The sequence below is a fragment of the Salvelinus fontinalis genome, chromosome 1, assembly GCF_029448725.1.
Source record: "Salvelinus fontinalis isolate EN_2023a chromosome 1, ASM2944872v1, whole genome shotgun sequence".
In the NCBI taxonomy this organism is placed as follows: Eukaryota; Metazoa; Chordata; class Actinopteri; order Salmoniformes; family Salmonidae; genus Salvelinus; species Salvelinus fontinalis.
The window spans coordinates 82,608,308-82,628,361 of record NC_074665.1 but is presented as its reverse complement, the minus strand read 5'-3'; the positions used below and the strand labels follow the sequence as shown (position 1 = coordinate 82,628,361).

Sequence of the window (20,054 nt, the reverse complement as noted above, 5' to 3'; positions counted from 1 at the left end):
ACAGGAGGGAGGAGACACTATTAGGGTTGAGTTGTGGTTACAGACAGGAGGAAGGGAGGAGACACTATTAGGGTTGAGTTGTGGTTACAGACAGGAGGAAGGGAGGAGACACTATTAGTGTTGAGTTGTGGTTACAGACAGGAGGAAGGGAGGAGACACTATTAGGGTTGAGTTGTGGTTACAGACAGGAGGAAGGGAGGAGACACTATTAGTGTTGAGTTGTGGTTACAGACAGGAGGAAGGAGACACTATTAGGGTTGAGTTGTGGTTACAGACAGGAGGGAGGAGACACTATTAGGGTTGAGTTGTGGTTACAGACAGGAGAGAGGAGACACTATTAGGGTTGAGTTGTGGTTACAGACAGGAGGGAGGAGACACTATTAGTGTTGAGTTGTGGTTACAGACAGGAGGAAGGAGACACTATTAGGGTTGAGTTGTGGTTACAGACAGGAGAGAGGAGACACTATTAGGGTTGAGTTGTGGTTACAGACAGGAGGGAGGAGACACTATTAGGATTGAGTTGTGGTTACAGACAGGAGAGAGGAGACACTATTAGGGTTGAGTTGTGGTTACAGACAGGAGGGAGGAGACACTATTAGGGTTGAGTTGTGGTTACAGACAGGAGGAAGGGAGGAGACACTATTAGGGTTGAGTTGTGGTTACAGACAGGAGAGAGGAGACACTATTAGGGTTGAGTTGTGGTTACAGACAGGAGGGAGGAGACACTATTAGGGTTGAGTTGTGGTTACAGACAGGAGAGAGGAGACACTATTAGGGTTGAGTTGTGGTTACAGACAGGAGAGAGGAGACACTATTAGAGTTGAGTTCTGGTTACAGACAGGAGGGAGGAGACACTATTAGGGTTGAGTTGTGGTTACAGACAGGAGAGAGAAGATACTATTAGGGTTGAGTTGTGGTTACAGACAGGAGGGAGGGAGGAGACACTATTAGGGTTGAGTTGTGGTTACAGACAGGAGGGAGGAGACACTATTAGGGTTGAGTTGTGGTTACAGACAGGAGGAAGGGAGGAGACACTATTAGGGTTGAGTTGTGGTTACAGACAGGATGAAGGGAGGAGACACTATTAGGGTTGAGTTGTGGTTACAGACAGGAGAGAGGAGACACTATTAGGGTTGAGTTGTGGTTACAGACAGGAGGGAGGAGACACTATTAGGGTTGAGTTGTGGTTACAGACAGGAGAGAGGAGACACTATTAGGGTTGAGTTGTGGTTACAGACAGGAGAGAGGAGACACTATTAGAGTTGAGTTCTGGTTACAGACAGGAGGGAGGAGACACTATTAGGGTTGAGTTGTGGTTACAGACAGGAGAGAGAAGATACTATTAGGGTTGAGTTGTGGTTACAGACAGGAGGGAGGGAGGAGACACTATTAGGGTTGAGTTGTGGTTACAGACAGGAGGGAGGAGACACTATTAGGGTTGAGTTGTGGTTACAGACAGGAGGAAGGGAGGAGACACTATTAGGGTTGAGTTGTGGTTACAGACAGGAGGGAGGAGACACTATTAGGGTTGAGTTGTGGTTACAGACAGGAGAGAGAAGATACTATTAGGGTTGAGTTGTGGTTACAGACAGGAGGGAGGGAGGAGACACTATTGGTGTTGAGTTGTGGTTACAGACAGGAGGAAGGGAGGAGACACTATTAGGGTTGAGTTGTGGTTACAGACAGGAGGAAGGGAGGAGACACTATTAGGGTTGAGTTGTGGTTACAGACAGGAGGAAGGGAGGAGACACTATTAGGGTTGAGTTGTGGTTACAGACAGGAGGAAGGGAGGAGACACTATTAGGGTTGAGTTGTGGTTACAGACAGGAGAGAGGAGACACTATTAGGGTTGAGTTGTGGTTACAGACAGGAGGGAGGAGACACTATTAGGGTTGAGTTGTGGTTACAGACAGGAGAGAGGAGACACTATTAGAGTTGAGTTGTGGTTACAGACAGGAGGGAGGAGACACTATTAGGGTTGAGTTGTGGTTACAGACAGGAGAGAGAAGATACTATTAGGGTTGAGTTGTGGTTACAGACAGGAGGGAGGGAGGAGACACTATTGGTGTTGAGTTGTGGTTACAGACAGGAGGAAGGAGACACTATTAGGGTTGAGTTGTGGTTACAGACAGGAGAGAGGAGACACTATTAGGGTTGAGTTGTGGTTACAGACAGGAGAGAGGAGACACTATTAGGGTTGAGTTGTGGTTACAGACAGGAGGGAGGAGACACTATTAGGGTTGAGTTGTGGTTACAGACAGGAGAGAGGAGACACTATTAGGGTTGAGTTGTGGTTACAGACAGGAGGAAGGGAGGAGACACTATTAGGGTTGAGTTGTGGTTACAGACAGGAGGAAGGGAGGAGACACTATTAGGGTTGAGTTGTGGTTACAGACAGGAGGAAGGGAGGAGACACTATTAGGGTTGAGTTGTGGTTACAGACAGGAGGAAGGGAGGAGACACTATTAGGGTTGAGTTGTGGTTACAGACAGGAGGAAGGAGACACTATTAGGGTTGAGTTGTGGTTACAGACAGGAGAGAGGAGACACTATTAGGGTTGAGTTGTGGTTACAGACAGGAGGGAGGAGACACTATTAGGGTTGAGTTGTGGTTACAGACAGGAGGAAGGGAGGAGACACTATTAGGGTTGAGTTGTGGTTACAGACAGGAGGGAGGAGACACTTTTAGGGTTGAGTTGTGGTTACAGACAGGAGGGAGGGAGGAGACACTATTAGGGTTGAGTTGTGGTTACAGACAGGAGAGAGGAGACACTATTAGGGTTGAGTTGTGGTTACAGACAGGAGGGAGGAGACACTATTAGGGTTGAGTTGTGGTTACAGACAGGAGGGAGGAGACACTATTAGGGTTGAGTTGTGGTTACAGACAGGAGGGAGGAGACACTATTAGGGTTGAGTTGTGGTTACAGACAGGAGGAAGGGAGGAGACACTATTAGGGTTGAGTTGTGGTTACAGACAGGAGGAAGGGAGGAGACACTATTAGGGTTGAGTTGTGGTTACAGACAGGAGGAAGGGAGGAGACACTATTAGGGTTGAGTTGTGGTTACAGACAGGAGGAAGGGAGGAGACACTACTCACGTAGCAACTGCCTCATCACTCTACAGATAGCATCTCTGTAGTTCTCTCTGGACACATCTGGAGGAGGAGAGAGAGTTGAGGTTTTACATAACAACATGCACGCAAACATGTCTCTGGAACAATAAAAATCAACATATAATTACTGCTGTCACCACAACAAGTGAGTGATACCGCAAACTATGAAGGCTCAAGGACCATTTTGTCTGTTACCAAGGCCTCAGAACAATGACTATGAGCTAAAGCATGCAACTCACCATAAGACACTCCTGTGAAGAGGTTGGTCTCACCCAGATTCACCATGCTAGTCACCCTGCCAGAGAAAGAGACATTTCATAGTTAAAACACACTGTAGTAAAACACTGACAACTATTGATGTAAAAAGGGCTTCATAAATCCATGTGATTAATTAAGCTTGACTGTGTACTACTCACAGTTCTGGAATGGGCTCTCCTCGCAGCGGTGGAAACAGACTTCCTGCTCCGAGGAGGCAGTGCTGTACGATAGACAAACTCTGTAGGACGTCATCCCTGAAAATGGGATTAGTTACATGCAGGGTCCACAACACTGACTACACATTATAAAGCAGAACGGAGGTGTGTTAAGTGGGGAGAACACGTTTGAAACAGAGTGAAACCACCTAAACTTGTCGTGGGACAACAGGACACTAGTTGGTTCTTAGATTAGTGTAGAGCACTTTTGCAGTCACAAAGCAAGCCAAGATGTAGTGCTCAGAATTGTTTTTAAACATGACCATTTAAAAAAAAAACATTTACCTAACAAAAACAGTTCTGTTGGAATGAGGTTTGTTCAGTAGGCCTAATACATTATTACAGCATAATGGCTATATGCCTGGCAACATTGTTCTTCTCAGACCATAGCATATTTCAAAATTTGAGCTGTGATAACAAAATAGATCAGTTGGTGTACCTTTAGCGAGGCACAGCTGAGCATAAATTGAAATTATTAGCTTTTTTATTTTACAGGAATGATGGTACCGGCATCTGATAGTCATGGTGCTTTCAAGAGAACTAGATCAAATAATGCCGACAGTGATCTTCAGGTCAGAACGTCGGAGCCTTAGAAAGATGCCAGAGTTTCTGTCTTGGATGGCCGTTCAAAAGATTCCCCGGCCCCAGTTGTCTGGAACGCTCGGGAAGTCGTAGATTTCCAAATTCCCCATTGTTTTGAACACGGCATTAGTCTCAGTGAAGGGAGTGAGAGAGCAGCAGCCTCTCACCTATGACCAGAGAAAGTTAAATATTTCCTCTATATTAAAATAGACAATGAGCTGCTGTTAATAATTAAAACACAGAGCTATAGATACACTTGATTACTAATTCATAGCAGATGCAGCACGATTGGAAGTAGAGAGAAGCGCATTGTATGTTTTGTAATAGTGTTGACTAAATACAGTGTTGACAGTGCTGAATAAAGTCACTCATAAAAACAGTAGCTCTTTGACAGTCTCCCTCTGGTAATAGTTTTAAAAGTTATTAAATCTCATGTAGGCTAGTATCAAACAATGCTGAAGCCGGGGTTGTGGAAGCTGTAGGTAGGCATTTGAGCTAGGTAGGTAGCTCAAATGCTAGGTAGGCATTCGATTGGCCAGAGCAGTAGGCACACTTGATTTAGCCACAGATCTCCAGGTCCGCCGGGTACGCGGAGTTTGTCGTTTCAGACAAATTAAATGGTTGAAAATGTGAACACTTTGCCTACCAGGTGCAGCAGGGCTTCTGAATCAGGAGCACCTACCGTCAACAGCGCAACACACAAACATAACAAAAATAAAAGGAGCTCAAGCCTTAATGCCGTTATCATTGGATTTTCTACAGAAATGTTTGGTGATTGACTAGGAATGCCTTGAGATCACGATGAACGGTTGATGACCACTAGTGTACAGTATCCTATCCAAGTCTGCTCCAGACTTGTCGTGGTCTGTTTAATGTGCCTTCACCTGGCAATCCCCTAGGTCCCAACTATTCATTAGGGCATATCGTAGCAAAACGTTTCGCAAATGAAAACAAAAATGTGTGTTTCTTATTGGACAAGTTTAGGTAGTCTTACAGTCCGTTTTCTTCTGTTTGATAACTGATGAATAGGACCCTCTTACTGCCTTCACACAGTCTGTTTGTCACCCCTCACCTGGTCATGTCCCGTTCCCCCTGGGCGTATCTCTGCAGTCGCAGCAGCTCTGGCTGTAAGATCAGGTCCAGAACATAGAACACAAATTTGGTCTCCTCCACACTGGGGACGTGCCACTGAATGTTCAGGTTCCACAGGTCCCCCGGACGACCCCAGTCCTGGACAGAGGGAGAGAAGGTTGAAATCAATATATAATATTATATACACTACTGGTCAAAAGTTTTTGAACACCCCCATTTTTCAAGTTTTTTTTTAATGTAAGCAGTTCAAGTCCAGTGAATAACCTGAAAATTGTAAAGGTAAGCAGTAAACTGCCAGAGGTCAAATATAATAATAATAATTTTAAAAATCATGTAGTTTACCAAAAACTGAAAAATAATGTATTTTTCAGAGTTACAAAAAAGGCATTTTCAGGGAACAAGTACTGGGTTAACAACTTACAGCTGTTCTGCAGCAATGGAAGTAAATTAAGCCTCAAAACTTTGGTTGATTACTTACAAACCCTCTGTCTGTATAAAAGCAGTGTTGGAACAGAGTGTTACTACACCTTCTTAAGCATTATTTGGACAGTGTTGTACTGCAGGAAGTAGTATATTGCTATTAAAATGGTGAGAAAAAGGCAATTAACAAAGGCAGACAGACAGACCATTATAACCCTTAAAAGTGTGGGTCTTTCCTTTAGAGAAATTGCAAAGAGAGCCAAGGTGTCAGTGAGTAGTTTCCTACACCATCAAAAGGCACTTGGAAACTGGATCGATACATGCTAGAATCACCTTTGCCAGCAATTACAGCTGTGACTCTTTTTGGGTAAGTCTACGAGCTTTGCACACCTGGGTTGTACAATATTTGCACATTCTTTTAAAAATTATTCAAGCTTTGATAAGTTCGTTGTTGATCATTGCTAGCCAGCCATTTGAAGACGATTTAAATCGCCATTTCAAGGCGATTTAAGTCAAAACTGTAACTAGGCCCCTGTTGGGATGTGCTTAACTTTGAACATTGAGATATTAAATGAATGATAGGAAATGAGACTGGGTTATGTTAGAAGTTAATGGTTCTCAGAAGAAAGAAGGCTTTGGAATGTGTTTGATGGAGGAGAGGAGAGCGATGTGTTGATACAGGGGAGACAGATGGACATCTGTGTATTAGATGAAAGAGGGTTGATGTCAGGAGGTGAGGAAAGATTCTCTTAAGAGAGTAATACATGTTTGGAATCCTGTTACCCTCTTTATTAGCTTCCTGTAGAGACATAAAATGTAAGGATTGAGAGAAAGGGGAGTGTCTTAACTTCTTTGGGGTAGGGGGCAGTATTTTCACGTCCGGATGAAAAGCGTGCCCAGAGTAAACTGCCTGCTACTCAGGCCCAGATACTAGGATTTGCATAGTATTAGTATATTTGGATAGTAAACACTCTGAAGTTTCTAAAACTGTTTGAATGATGTCTGTGAGTAGAACAGAACACATATGGCAGGCAAAAACCTGAGAAAGATTCCAACCAGGAAGTGGGAAATCTGAGGTTTTTAGTTTTTCAACTCTTTGCTTATCCAAGATAGTGGAAATGGGGTCACTTCCTAAGGCTTCCACTAGATGTCAACAGTATGTAGAACCTTGTTTGATGCTTCTACTGTGAAGTGGTGGAGAATGAGAGGGGAGTGAGTATGGTCTCTCCCAGAGTGCCACGAGCTGACCATGCGCATTCATGTGAGAGTTAGCTTGAGTTCCATTGCATTTCTGAAGACAAAGGAATTCTCCGGTTGGAACATTATTGAAGATTTATGTTAAAAACATCCTAAAGGTTGATTCTACACTTCGTTTGACATGTTTCTACAAACTGTAATATAACTTTTTGATCTTTTCGTCCATACTTTCCGCTGGACTTGAACGCGCGTCGTGAGTTTAGATTGTTTACTGAACGCGCGAACAACAAGGAGGAATTTGGACATAAATGATGGACATTATCGAACAAAACAAACATTTATTGTGGAACTGGGATTCCTGGGAGTGCATTCTGATGAAGATCATCAAAGGTAAGTGAATATTTATAATGCTATTTCTGACTTCTGTTGACTCCAACATGGCGGATATCTCTTTGGGTTGATTTGTCGTCTGAGCGCCGTACTCAGATTATTGCATGGTTTGCTTTTTCCGTAAAGTTTTTGGGAAATCTGACACAGCGGTTGCATTAAGGAGAAATGGATATAAAATTCCATGCATAAGAGTTGTATATTTCATCAATGTTTATTATGAGTATTTATGTAAATTGATGTGGCTCTCTGCAAAATCAACGGATGTTTTGGAACTACTGAACGTAACGCGCCAATGTAAACTCTGATTTTTGGATATAAATATGAACTTTAACGAACAAAACATACATGTTGTGTAACATGAAGTACTATGAGTGTCATCTGATGAAGATCATCAAAGGTTAGTGATTATTTTTATCTATATTTCTGCTTTTTGTGACTCCTCTCTTTGGCTGGAAAAATGGCTGTGTTGTTCTGTGACTTGGCTCTGACCTAACATAAACGTTTGGTTTGCTTTTGTCGTAAAGCCTTTTTTTTTTTTTTTTTTTTTAATCGGACACTGTGGCTGGATTTACAACAAGTGTATCTTTAAAATGGTGTAAAATACATGTATGTTTGAGGAATTTTAATTATGGGATTTCTGTTGTTTTGAATTTGGCGCCCTGCAGTTTCACTGGCTGTTGAAGAGGTGAGACGCTACCGTCCCACATACCCCAGAGAGGTTAAGTAGGATGCATATAAACAGTAAAGTCAAATCTTTAGCTGTCTGTTTTCAAATGTACAGAACCTTTGGGGAATGATTAAACTTGGTTAAAGCTTCTATAGTGTCCGTGAGTTATTTACTCTGAAAAATAAGAACCTAACACCCCTCAAGAACATTCAATGTCATCTTGGTAAGCAACTCCAGGGTATATTTGGCCTTGTGTTTTAGGTTATTGTCCTGCTGAAAGGTGAATTCCTGTCCCAGTATGTGTTGGAAAGCAGACTGAACCAGGTTTTCCTCTAGGATGGTGCACCCCCCCACCCGAAAAAACTCCCTAGTCTCTGCCAATGACAAGCATACCCATAACATGATGCAGACACTATGGTTGAAAATATGAAGCGTGGTACTCAGTAATGTGTTGGATTTGCCCCAAACATAACACTTTGTATTCAGAACAAAAAGTTAATTGATTTGCCACATTCTTTGTGCGGTTTTACTTTTGTGCCTTAATGCATGTTTTGAAATATTTTCGATTTTGTACAAGCTTCCTTCTTTTCATTCTGCCAATTAGGTTAGTATTGTGGAGAAACTACAATGTTGTTGATCCATCTTCAGTTTTCTCCTATCACAGCCATTAAACTTTTTGTATAATTTTGGAGCAGGTTTTCATCAAGGATCTCTATAAAGGACCCGCGAACTCCCCAGAGCAGCATCTACGCATTATCGACGCTCGGCCTTGGGGCAAATCCTAAAGATGGAAGCACATGGTACTGAATATTGGCTGAATCGGTACGTCGCAGACATAAATACGCACGCACGCACGCACACACGCACGCACGCACGCACACACACACGCACACACACACATATATATATAGAAAACACACCCCACACACTGAAGACACACTGACACAAAGCCCTGCTTGTCTTGTAGTACGGAGACCTATCCAAAGAACAACAGACAAGACACCTTATCATCTAGTGCCATAGAGACTTTAATCCATTGAGCTAGCCAACAAGCTGCTCTCTCCTTCCTCCTGAAGTGTGCACTTGTTCACTACTCCCCACACATTTAAAATCATTGGATTGATGTAGGCAGTATCCATATATAGCAGATATTTCCTTTCAAATCGATGAAGGGAAGTGAACAAGTGCACACTTCGGGAGAAAGGAGAGATTATGCCTCTACTGAGATGACATAATAGGATCACACTCAAAGACCTTCCATAGAGAGGGATAGAAGGCGCACTTGCCACAAAATCCTGTCATGGCATGAGTGGCACCATGGAGGGATTTCAACATGTAAAGGGACTTCCTATGGGCAAAAATGGGAGGTGTCCCCTCAATCTATCTCCATGGGCCCTTCTCATTGACTATGTGGACAAGAGGTGGGCTGCGGGAAGCCTGAGAGGCAGGAGGGAGAAACAGAGGAGAGTTGTGTAACTGTCTGGTGGGTTAACAGGGTAGAGGCATGTTATGCCCTGGACCTCTTTACTAGTCTGGCATGGTTCCTTTGACACACTATAGGGTGTTCACCTATACAATTATTCATTTATTCAGTCATTCAAGGTTTATACAAAATATCCATTCAACAGAGAATTGTGTCCGAAAAACAATAGTCCAAACCCCATGTCTCTACCATATATGGTTCAAAAGTTAGATGATTTACGTTGAGAATTTAGCATGTATAGATGGAATGTCGTCACTGCTCCATAGAACTCTGTGGCGTTGCTTTGTGGCAGAACAGCGCCAACTTCGAACACCAACTGACAAGCTAACTAGTGGCTGCAGGTTCGTGAGTATTTTTCTAAATGACATCCGCAGAATACAAAACAGGGACTAAATATATATTTACAAAATTAAACAGACCGAATTCCAATATTCACCCTCCACTAAGACAATCAGATCCTGTTTCATGGTGTATGGGTCTTTCCCTCTAATCGCAATAGAAACAGCCCCTCTCAATGTAGATTTATCGCCAATATAGCCAAAGAAAGTCAAGGATATGGAGATTAAATGACAAGAGATAGCAAAATATGGAAGAGATACAACCAAGAGCAGCACAGTCTAAACTAGCTATGGTCACAGTTCTTATAACGTTCTTATTTCATCAACAACGTCAAGTACAAGTATATTAAGGTTATAATATTGTAGAAAAAAATCAAAGAGTAATTCAATGTGATTTATAATGACATAGGACCAAGAAAACGAATGTTTTGACAAATTTTGTAGCAACCTCTTGAATTGACCCGTTTTTCCTCTACATTGTAGAGCCATGAGTGAACATCCTACACACTTCCTATCACAAGGTCCAGAGTGGCTGATCAAACCAATCAAGAAGAGATCACATAAAAAGTAATAAAAGTAACACAATTTGTGATAGAAATAGACAGAAGCGCTCTACAATCGCCATTGTTTGGGGTCTGTCTGGGTTACAAAAAGTTATTTGCACTAAAGAGAATGTTGTAGAAATTTGGTAGGCAGGAATTTAGAGAATGTACAACTAAAAGTAAAGTTCTGAACTTGATACCTTGTGGGTAGGTAGGTAGTCCTGTATGGGCTGTTGAAAGCCACCTGGTACACTGCAGTTCTCTGTGGGGAAGGTGAGGGCTATAGAGCCCCTAACACCAACCTTAGTACCTCTAACCCTGTACGTACCTTGATGGGAAGGTAGTCCTGTGTGGGCTGCTGAAAGCTTCCTGGTACACTGCAGTACTCTGTGGGGTAGATGAGAGCTGTAGACCTCAGGATATGATGCAGCAGGTTACAGGCCAGGGTGTAGCCCTGTTTACACTTCAGATGGAGGGTCAGCTGCAGGATCTGAACCAGCTGGGTGCTGTAGGGGAGGATCTTGTCCCCGTCCACACGAGTCACCTGGGGAGGACAAGGAGACAACAGGAGGGAAGGAGGGTTAGGAGAGAACATACAGGACCACCCTGTGTTCTGTTCATTAAGGCACAAAAGGAAAACGTTTGAAAACATTTTCAAAATAAAATAAAAAATGAGCTTTCTTATTGGACAACTTTAGGTAAGTAACTCCCCCGTTTCAAAAGTGTTTCCTGTTTGGTGTCTAGTCTACTGAGAGGTGAAGGGAACAAGCGAATGTCTCAGTCAGTATGGATGCAGGGTGATGACCTCACCTCTGACAGTAGCTGAAGGTTCCATAGTAACTCCTTATCCAGTTCCTCCTCACTCAACACCTCCTCATCTGGAAATCAACAACCAAGAAACAGACTGAGATACTCCGAGACCAACACAGAACAACGATCCATTGATTCCCACTTCTCCCCAACTCTAACCCCACCATATCAAAATCAACAAGTCTCAAATTAAGACCAAATCCAGATTGGCTTTATAGCCCTCCACTCCAACAGAACACATGTCCGGCTTAGTGAGCACTTACTGACAGCGAGCTGGTTTATGGCATTGCAGCAGTGTGGTACCAAAAGCTTCAAAGAATGTGCAGGGTGAACCTTGGAGGCTGCTCTGCACATGTCAGCCACCATCCTACCAGCCACACGAGTCTCAAAGATGTTGGTGGTGGCAAAGATGAAGACCTTCTCCAGAGCCACCTGAACAACACAAATGAACCAAAGGATACATTCACATGCATGTATCCAATCACAATCGCATGCATGTACAGTGGCTTCGGGAAAGTATTCAGACCCCTTGACTTTTTCCACATTTTGGTACTTTAAAGGACACACACAGTGAGAAAGGCATAGGTGTACAGTGAGTTATGTGGCCTACCTTGAAGATGTCTATAGAGCACTGTGTGAGGATGGTGCTGAAGGTAGAAGATAGTCCCAGCTCCACCAGGCTCTCCAGATGGGTCATCTTCTCTGTCTCTGTCTCCTCTCTGGTCTGCTCTAGAGTACTGCTGTCTATCAGGGCAAAACACCTGGGGGCAGATTCACAAAACATTACTTACAAAAAAACGTAAGAAGTTTAAGGAAAAAAAGAAGTAGTTCATAAGATAGCCTGTAAGTTCAATTCGTCAAAATGTTCTTAGGAATTTAACGTTTTCTTATGAACATCTTATGTTGCATTGACATTAGTGACGTGTTTGAAACCAATAAATAAGCCGATGTGACAGGGATGATAGAATTTGGCCCACTATAATAAAGCGACATTTCCATTTTATAACATTTATCTGCACCATGTCTCAATATTTTTTTTTTGTAATTGGCTTGCGAACCCTTCATAAACAAAAACAAACGTTATTTGTTCACACATTATAGCCATCAGACTAGCTATATCAAAAACTAAAATGGATAACCAAGGAAAGCACAATAAACAAGAGCTTGAAGTGATGGTGGAGGAAATAGCAGCCAGGAAAAGGTTGCAGATGGGGAGACTTGAAAACTGCGGGGTCACGGCAGAGCTAGAGGATGGGCGAGAGTGGCCGAGGCAAGGGACAGTGTCTGCCGACGGGGGTATGGCAAGCGACAGTGACGCCGCCGTAAAAAAATAGTGGTCTGACATCAATTCGGCTGCTAAAAAGAAGGGAGCTGAGAGACCATTCATATGGACCAGTGAGAGAAGGTGTCGTCCATGATAGGAGAGGCGGTGGTAGAGGGACTGCGCAACCGGTAAGTTGGGTAGCTACGTTAGCTAGCTAACGTGTAACAACATTATAGCCAACATAGCTAACGACGTTAACATCAGCCAAGTTCCTCATTGAAAATTGATGAGCTAACACTAGCTATTTAACACTTCTAGAATATTGTAATATATTGTTAACTAGCTAGCTAGATAATGCGGGTTTAATTAGTTTTCTTGCTGTACTTAAATGTTCGGTAGCCAAGAACATTTCCAAGAAGAAATCCTAAAACATTATTTTCAAGAATCCCATTTCTTCTTAACGCAGACCAGGCCGCAGAAAATAAACACAGTTGACAGTGAGATGACGTTTCTTTTTTTTGCTGAGTTTATATGGGAATTAACAGAAATATATGCAAATTAATATTAATACCATTTAAATGTAGATGTTTTTTGCATTGGATATATTTACTATATCATATGGAAAAAATAAATAAAAAACATTTACCTTATAAGTAGACAATTGCAAATTACTAAATCCTTCCAACAGAAAAAATAAAATAAAAATGTAGTTATGATTTGAACTTTAATTAAATGAGTTGACTCTTCACATGGGATGATTTCACTGAACAACAAAAGGGAATATTGAATGATCCATCGCATCTCCCAAAGACATTTTCAACATACATCTGTAAAATGATAGTCTAGAAACTAAAGCTTTGGTTGTCTTCCTCTCAGGCTTCCATGTCTTCTCCCTGGACCTCCTCAATGTCCTCCTCTTGAACATCAGACTCTGATGCCTCATCTTCACTGTCACTTTCCAACCTTGTTGAGGATGGCTCGTTGTCAGGCTCAAAAAGCCTCAATTTGACCAGATGGCCACCTATTCTTCAACCCTTGTGTCAGCCTGTTGCGTGCTTTGGTGATTGTGTTCCCAAACAAGGACCAGTTACTTCGCCAGACTGCCAAGAACCTTGCCCTCATCCAGGCCAAGGTGGCGAGACATGGTAATGATGACACCATAGGCATTGATGATCTCTGCACCAGACAGGATGCTTTTGCCAGCATACTTGGGGTCCAACATGTACGCTGCGGCGTGTGTGGGCTTCAGGCAGAAGTCTTCACGCTTTTTGATGTATTTCAGAACTGCAGTTTCCTCTGCTTGGAGCAACAGTGAAGTGGGCAGGGCAGTACGGATTTCTTCTCTTACATCTGCAAGCAGAGTCTGAACATCAGACAGGGTGGCATTGTCTCCCTCAATCCGTGCAATGGCTACTGCTATAGGTTTCAGGAGTTTCAGCCAAAATACACTCTCTCACAAAATACATTATCCAGGAGGATCCACTTGATGGGGCTGTCCATATCGGCAGACTGTGATACGTTCATTTCTTGGAGAGACTCCTTCCCCTCCAGGAGACTGTTAAACATGATGACAGCTTCAATGTGGTGCTCTTATTCTTCTCACTTTGCTTGGTGAGGTAGATTGCTGCTATAACTTGATGACCCTTCACATACCTAACCATTTCCTTGGCTCTCTTCTAGAGTGTATCCATTGTTTTCCATGCCATGCTGTCCTTGAGGAGCAAATTCAATGCATGAGCAGCACAGCCAATGGGTGTGATGTCAGGGTATGACTCCTTCACTTTTGACCAAGCAGCCTTCATGTTCGAAGCATTGTCTGTCACCAGTGCAAATACCTTCTGTGGTCTAAGGTCATTGATGACTGCCTTCAGCTCATCTGCAATATGGAGACGTGTGTGTTGTCCCTTGTGTCTGTGCTCTTGTAGAATACTGGTTGAGGGGTGGAGATGATGTAGTTAATTATTCCTTGCCCACAAACATTCGACCACCCATCAGAGATGATTGGAATACAGTCTGCTTTCTCTATGATTTGCTTGACCTTCACTTGAACTCTGCATCCAGAAAATTAGTAGATAAAGCATGTCTGGTTGGAGGGGTGTATACTGGGGGAAGAACATTCAGAAATCTCTTCCAATACACATTGCCTGTGAGCATCAGAGGTGAACCAGTTGCATACACAGCTCGAGCAAGACATTCATTAGCATTTCTCTGACTACGTTCCTCCATTGAGTCAAAAAAACAGATTCCAGGAGGACCATGAGCTGTTGCTATCGATAAGGTGTCTTATTCATCATTTTCACCTCAAATAGAAGTAGAAGGACTTTTGTCAGAGGTTGCTTGTTGTGAGCGCTGAGAGAACTTTCTAAAATTGGCCAGATGATTCGGCATCTCCATTGCATTCTTTACATATGATTTGGCACAGTATTTGCAAATGTACACAGCTTTTCCTTCTACACTAGCTGCAGTGAAATATCTCCACACATCAGATAGTGTCTGGCATTTTAAGAAAAAGACAAGATAAGAACAAATATTGTAAAAATAAATATATATATACAATTCCATGTACAGATCAATAGTTAACCAGTTAGATTAAACAACTTCTTTGTAAGATAAATGTTTTAATGAAACATGTATGGAAACAGGTGAATTAACACGCCTCAGTTAGCAGGCTCAAACAAGCTAAAACCCACATTGTAGCAAAAACTAGCAAAAAATTGTTAACAAGTTAGAAATGATTTAAACACACTTTGATGTAGGCTACTATTTACTACTTAACAAAAAATATTCGCCCCACCTAGTACTGTAATCAAAACTTACCAGAAAGCATGTAGTCCTTGGCTCAGACAGTGTAGTAGTGTGGGCTCAATAGCATCTCATTAGTGTGCAAGATCTTGAGAATCAGCTGCACATGCGATGGAAGAATGCACTGTGCATGCAAAGGGTTGCAATTCCATTGAATTGGGAATAGCTTAACCAAAATATGTCACAAGACCTAGAATTGCCTTATGCATATCCCACAAAAAAGGTTCAATGTTATAAGCTAACATTTTTGAATAATTTAAGCAAAATTCCCCAAATTCCAGGGCTTAACTTCCCATGGAAAAATTCCTGTAAAAATGTACCGTAAAGTTTCCAATCCTTTGCAACCCTACCTGAGTCCTATATTGACTTCCTCCATACTCATACCTGTCCATGAACTGAAGAACAAAGTCCTCAAACTCTGCAGAGGCTGAGCACATCTCTCTCTCCACCGATGTCAGGTCGCTCCTTTCATGAACAGCAGAGGAGCAGTCCACCAAAGGCACAAGAGTAACAAACGTAGCAATGAATTGGAATGTTATCTGCAGAAAGGAGGGAGAGCACACTTAGACTTGCAACACAGAGACAACTTCCAAATTATGACAATATCTGTACCCAAGCAACCCCAGGGTAGGAGGCCTACAATAGCTTATTTTCTATGAACTCTATTACCCACCATGCACTTGCTGAAGTCATTGGGGTCAACACCGGGCAGAGCCCTCATGAGGAGGGGCAGCATGTGTGTGGGGCCCTCAGGGAAGCGCTGCCCCCCAGACACCAGGCTGCGAGCCACACCAATCATACAGCTCAGGGTGGCAGTCAGCTGGTGGGGCTCTGTCAGGGTCTCCATAGCAGGGTAGGTTCTATAGAGGAAGACCAGATAAATTAGTGCTGGGCCATATATCCTATCTTAAGGTATCCACATGCCGGTATTGATCTTTTTAATAGTCTATAACAATATAGTAAATAAAAGTTCAACTTATGAGACTACTTTACTGTCAGGTTTGTCCTAGCTTGATTGAGGAGAAGTCCATCAGCATGGAGAAAGCCTGCTAAAGCCACTAAGGATTCACTTGCCATCCTAGGGTCATTCACTACTTAGAAAATGATTAACTTCTATTTTTCATAAACATAAAACACCAGTGTTGGAAACAGTACCCAATTGTCATACTTGAGTAAATGACAAGTAAAAGTGAAAGTGACCCACTAAAATACTACTTGAGTGAAAGTCTAAAAGTATTTGGTTTAAATATACTTAAGTATCAAAAGTAAAAGTCTAAATCATTTCTAATTCCCTATATTAAGCAAACCAGACGGCACCATTTACTTGTCTTTAAAATTTAGGGGCACACTCCATCAGTCAGAAATAATTTACTAACGGAGCATTTGTGTTTAGTGAGTCTGCCAGATCAGAGGCAGTAGTGATGACCAATAATGTTATCTTGATAGGTGTGTTATTTGGATCATTTCCCTGTCCTACTTAGCATTCAAAATGTAACAAGTACTTTTGGTTGTCAGAGAAAATGTATGGAGTAAAAAGTACATCATGTAGTGAAGTAAAAGTAAAAGTAGTCAAAAATATAAATAGTAAAGTACAGATACTCCAAAAAATGACTTAAGTAAAAATAATTTGAAGTACTACTTAAGTACTTTACACCACTGTAAAATACCACCATACTGTCCAAAAAATATGGTGATATGATATTTTGGCTATATCGCCCAACCCTAAGACAACAGATGTACTGGGAACCGCCCCACCAAAACAACGACAGGGGAAACACTGCCCATTCACTTCTGACTGACTGCTTGATTTCACTCACTTCTCCAGCACTGGTGGTATGACAAGTTCAGGTCTCATGAGGGCCAGGTTCTGCAGGGACTGAGCAGCATCCAGACTGCCCGTCTTACTGAACATGGCCAGCAGCACCGGCTGCATCATACTCTCCACGAACGCCGTGATGTCCGCCTCCGTCAACTTGTGGCTGTCCGGTACCGGAGTGAGCCACGTGGGCTTCCGGTAGCGCTCCCGGTGGAGCCGTCTTACCACGCTGGCCGGGAGGCGCTGCAGCAGCTTCATCAACTTCATCTGGGGACAGAGATAGGTGTGAGGACTAGAGAGACCGGTATCAGTACATGAGATAGGTGAGGATTCGAGAGACAGGTGTGATGACATTATTTTACCTTATTTCAACAAGGAACACAGACTGAGACCAAGGTCTCTTTTACAGCTGGGCCCTGCGTATTCATGTTTACACATAGAGTTTAGGTACAATGATTAAGAAACTACTCCAGACAAACAAAACGATCACAGATAACATAAAAATACAGCAGCAGATTGTTACATTTACACACAGGTCATTCCCATAACAGCACAAGAACTTGCATTACCCGAAGCAGTTACAATCAATACAAAAATCCTCCAATAAATGTTTAAAATGGGCAAGGGAGACAAGAGTCCCAAGTTTAAGTTTAGTCTGCAGGCTATTCCATAGGCAAGGAGCGTAAACAGGAAAAGGCAGCCATACCCAAGTATTGAGACCTGGTTTTAGGAATTCTAATTTCTAATGTTGATGAGTGATGATAAATAAGAAGGTAGTTTATTCAGAAGTGCTTTAGACAAACACGAGAGCATGTTGTTCTCGTCTCACGGACAGCGAAGTCCAACCCACATTTTGATATTAAACACAATGGTGAGTTCTGTAGCTAGCACCCGTAATAAACCTAAGTGAACAATGATAAGTAGCATCCGGCGATTTAAGTGTTGATGCTGTAGCATGCATGTAAATAATATCCCCATGATCTATAACAGACATAAAAGTAGCTTGCGCAATTTGTCTTCTATTCGTAGAGGTCAAACATGTCCTGTTTCTATAGAGGAAGCCTATCTTGATTTTTAGCCGTTTACAAAGTTCGTCAACGTGCATTTTAAAAGACATTTGATCATCCAACCATATCCCTAAGTATTTATATGCAGAGACCTGATTAATTTGAGAGCCATCTAAACTCATGAGGGACAGAGAGACAGGTGTGAGGGACAGAGAGACAGGTGTGAGGGACAGAGAGACAGGTGTGAGGGACAGAGAGACAGGTGTGAGGGACAGAGAGACAGGTGTGAGGGACAGAGAGACAGGTGTGAGGGAGAGAGACAGGTGTGAGGGAGAGATACAGGGTTAGAGAGAAGGCAGATATGAGGACAAAGACAGACAGGTACTTGACAGAGGGGTGTCAGACAGTGTGGTGATAGCGTGCCTTCCAGGGTTGAGGTAAATTACATTTAGTATCTGTAAGTACACTGAAATTGAGCACAGCATGGCTTTAGAACCAATACCCTGTCAGGACAGCATGGCTTTAGAACCAATACCCTGTCAGGACAGCATGGCTTTAGAACCAATACCCTGTCAGGACAGCATGGCTTTAGAACCAATGCCCTGTCAGGACAGCATGGCTTTAGAACCAATACCCTGTCAGGACAGCATGGCTTTAGAACCAATACCCTGTTAGAACAGCATGGCTTTAGAACCAATACCCTGTCAGGACAGCATGGCTTTAGAACCAATGCCCTGTCAGGACAGCATGGCTTTAGAACCAATACCCTGTCAGGACAGCATGGCTTTAGAACCAATACCCTGTCAGGACAGCATGGCTTTAGAACCAATACCCTGTCAGGACAGCATGGCTTTAGAACCAATACCCTGTCAGGACAGCATGGCTTTAGAACCAATACCCTGTTAGAACAGCATGGCTTTAGAACCAATACCCTGTCAGGACAGCATGGCTTTAGAACCAATACCCTGTCAGGACAGCATGGCTTTAGAACCAATACCCTGTCAGGACAGCATGGCTTTAGAACCAATACCCTGTCAGGACAGCATGGCTTTAGAACCAATACCCTGTCAGGACAGCATGGCTTTAGAACCAATACCCTGTCAGGACAGCATGGCTTTAGAACCAATGCCCTGTCAGGACAGCATGGCTTTAGAACCAATACCCTGTCAGGACAGCATGGCTTTAGAACCAATACCCTGTCAGGACAGCATGGCTTTAGAACCAATACCCTGTCAGGACAGCATGGCTTTAGAACCAATACCCTGTCAGGACAGCATGGCTTTAGAACCAATACCCTGTTAGAACAGCATGGCTTTAGAACCAATACCCTGTCAGGACAGCATGGCTTTAGAACCAATACCCTGTCAGGACAGCATGGCTTTAGAACCAATACCCTGTCAGGACAGCATGGCTTTAGAACCAATACCCTGTCAGGACAGCATAGCTTTAGAACCAATACTCTGTTAGAACAGCATGGCTTTAGAACCAATACCCTGTTAGAACAGCATGGCTTTAGAACCAATACCCTGTCAGGACAGCATGGCTTTAGAAACAATACCCTGTGAGGACAGCATGGCTTTAGAACCAGTACCCTGTTAGAACAGCAGGACCTTGTGTCCGTTCCCCAATCCACTAAACCAACAGCTACTAAGGGGCATGGAGAGACTGACTTGCACAGAAACTTTAAGTATGGGTTCAGGTCAATTATTGATTTTGCACAGGTTTATCTCAGGTGAGTTGAACCCATACATTCTCAATAAAGACTGAAATATCTCCGTCCCAGAATCAGTTCCCTTATTGGGTGACAGAATGAGATATCTTGGGAATGTCGGGGGCTGGCCAAAGGCATTTGATGAATTCTAAAAAAAGATGTGTCTCTCTACGTCACTATAGCGACGAGGACAGATTACAGGTACATTACTGTCTTACTTTAGCCGACTCAGGATGCATGGTACTTTTATATTGGACACAGATCACAAGAGCGTGAGATTGTCTGTTTCCATTCCCCTACACTGCAATAGGACTAACTCCTGAAAACAAATCAGGAGAACATCTCACCA

General features: G+C 42.8%; 1 protein-coding gene across 2 annotated transcripts in view; it reads right to left on the bottom strand.

Moving 5' to 3' along the window:
• The window catches only part of LOC129862827 (proteasome activator complex subunit 4B-like), a 100,839-nt gene that overhangs the window by 48,886 nt on the left and 31,899 nt on the right, over nt 1-20,054 (bottom strand). For both annotated transcript variants that reach the window (XM_055934847.1, XM_055934857.1), the window contains 11 exons: nt 16,989-17,254; nt 15,845-16,031; nt 15,556-15,710; nt 11,716-11,866; nt 11,369-11,537; nt 11,106-11,173; nt 10,624-10,839; nt 5,239-5,396; nt 3,528-3,623; nt 3,351-3,406; nt 3,097-3,153 (listed from right to left, as the gene is read on the bottom strand). In XM_055934847.1, coding sequence (XP_055790822.1) covers nt 3,097-3,153; nt 3,351-3,406; nt 3,528-3,623; nt 5,239-5,396; nt 10,624-10,839; nt 11,106-11,173; nt 11,369-11,537; nt 11,716-11,866; nt 15,556-15,710; nt 15,845-16,031; nt 16,989-17,254 — 1,579 coding nt within the window. The remainder of the gene's footprint in view (nt 1-3,096; nt 3,154-3,350; nt 3,407-3,527; nt 3,624-5,238; nt 5,397-10,623; nt 10,840-11,105; nt 11,174-11,368; nt 11,538-11,715; nt 11,867-15,555; nt 15,711-15,844; nt 16,032-16,988; nt 17,255-20,054) is intronic.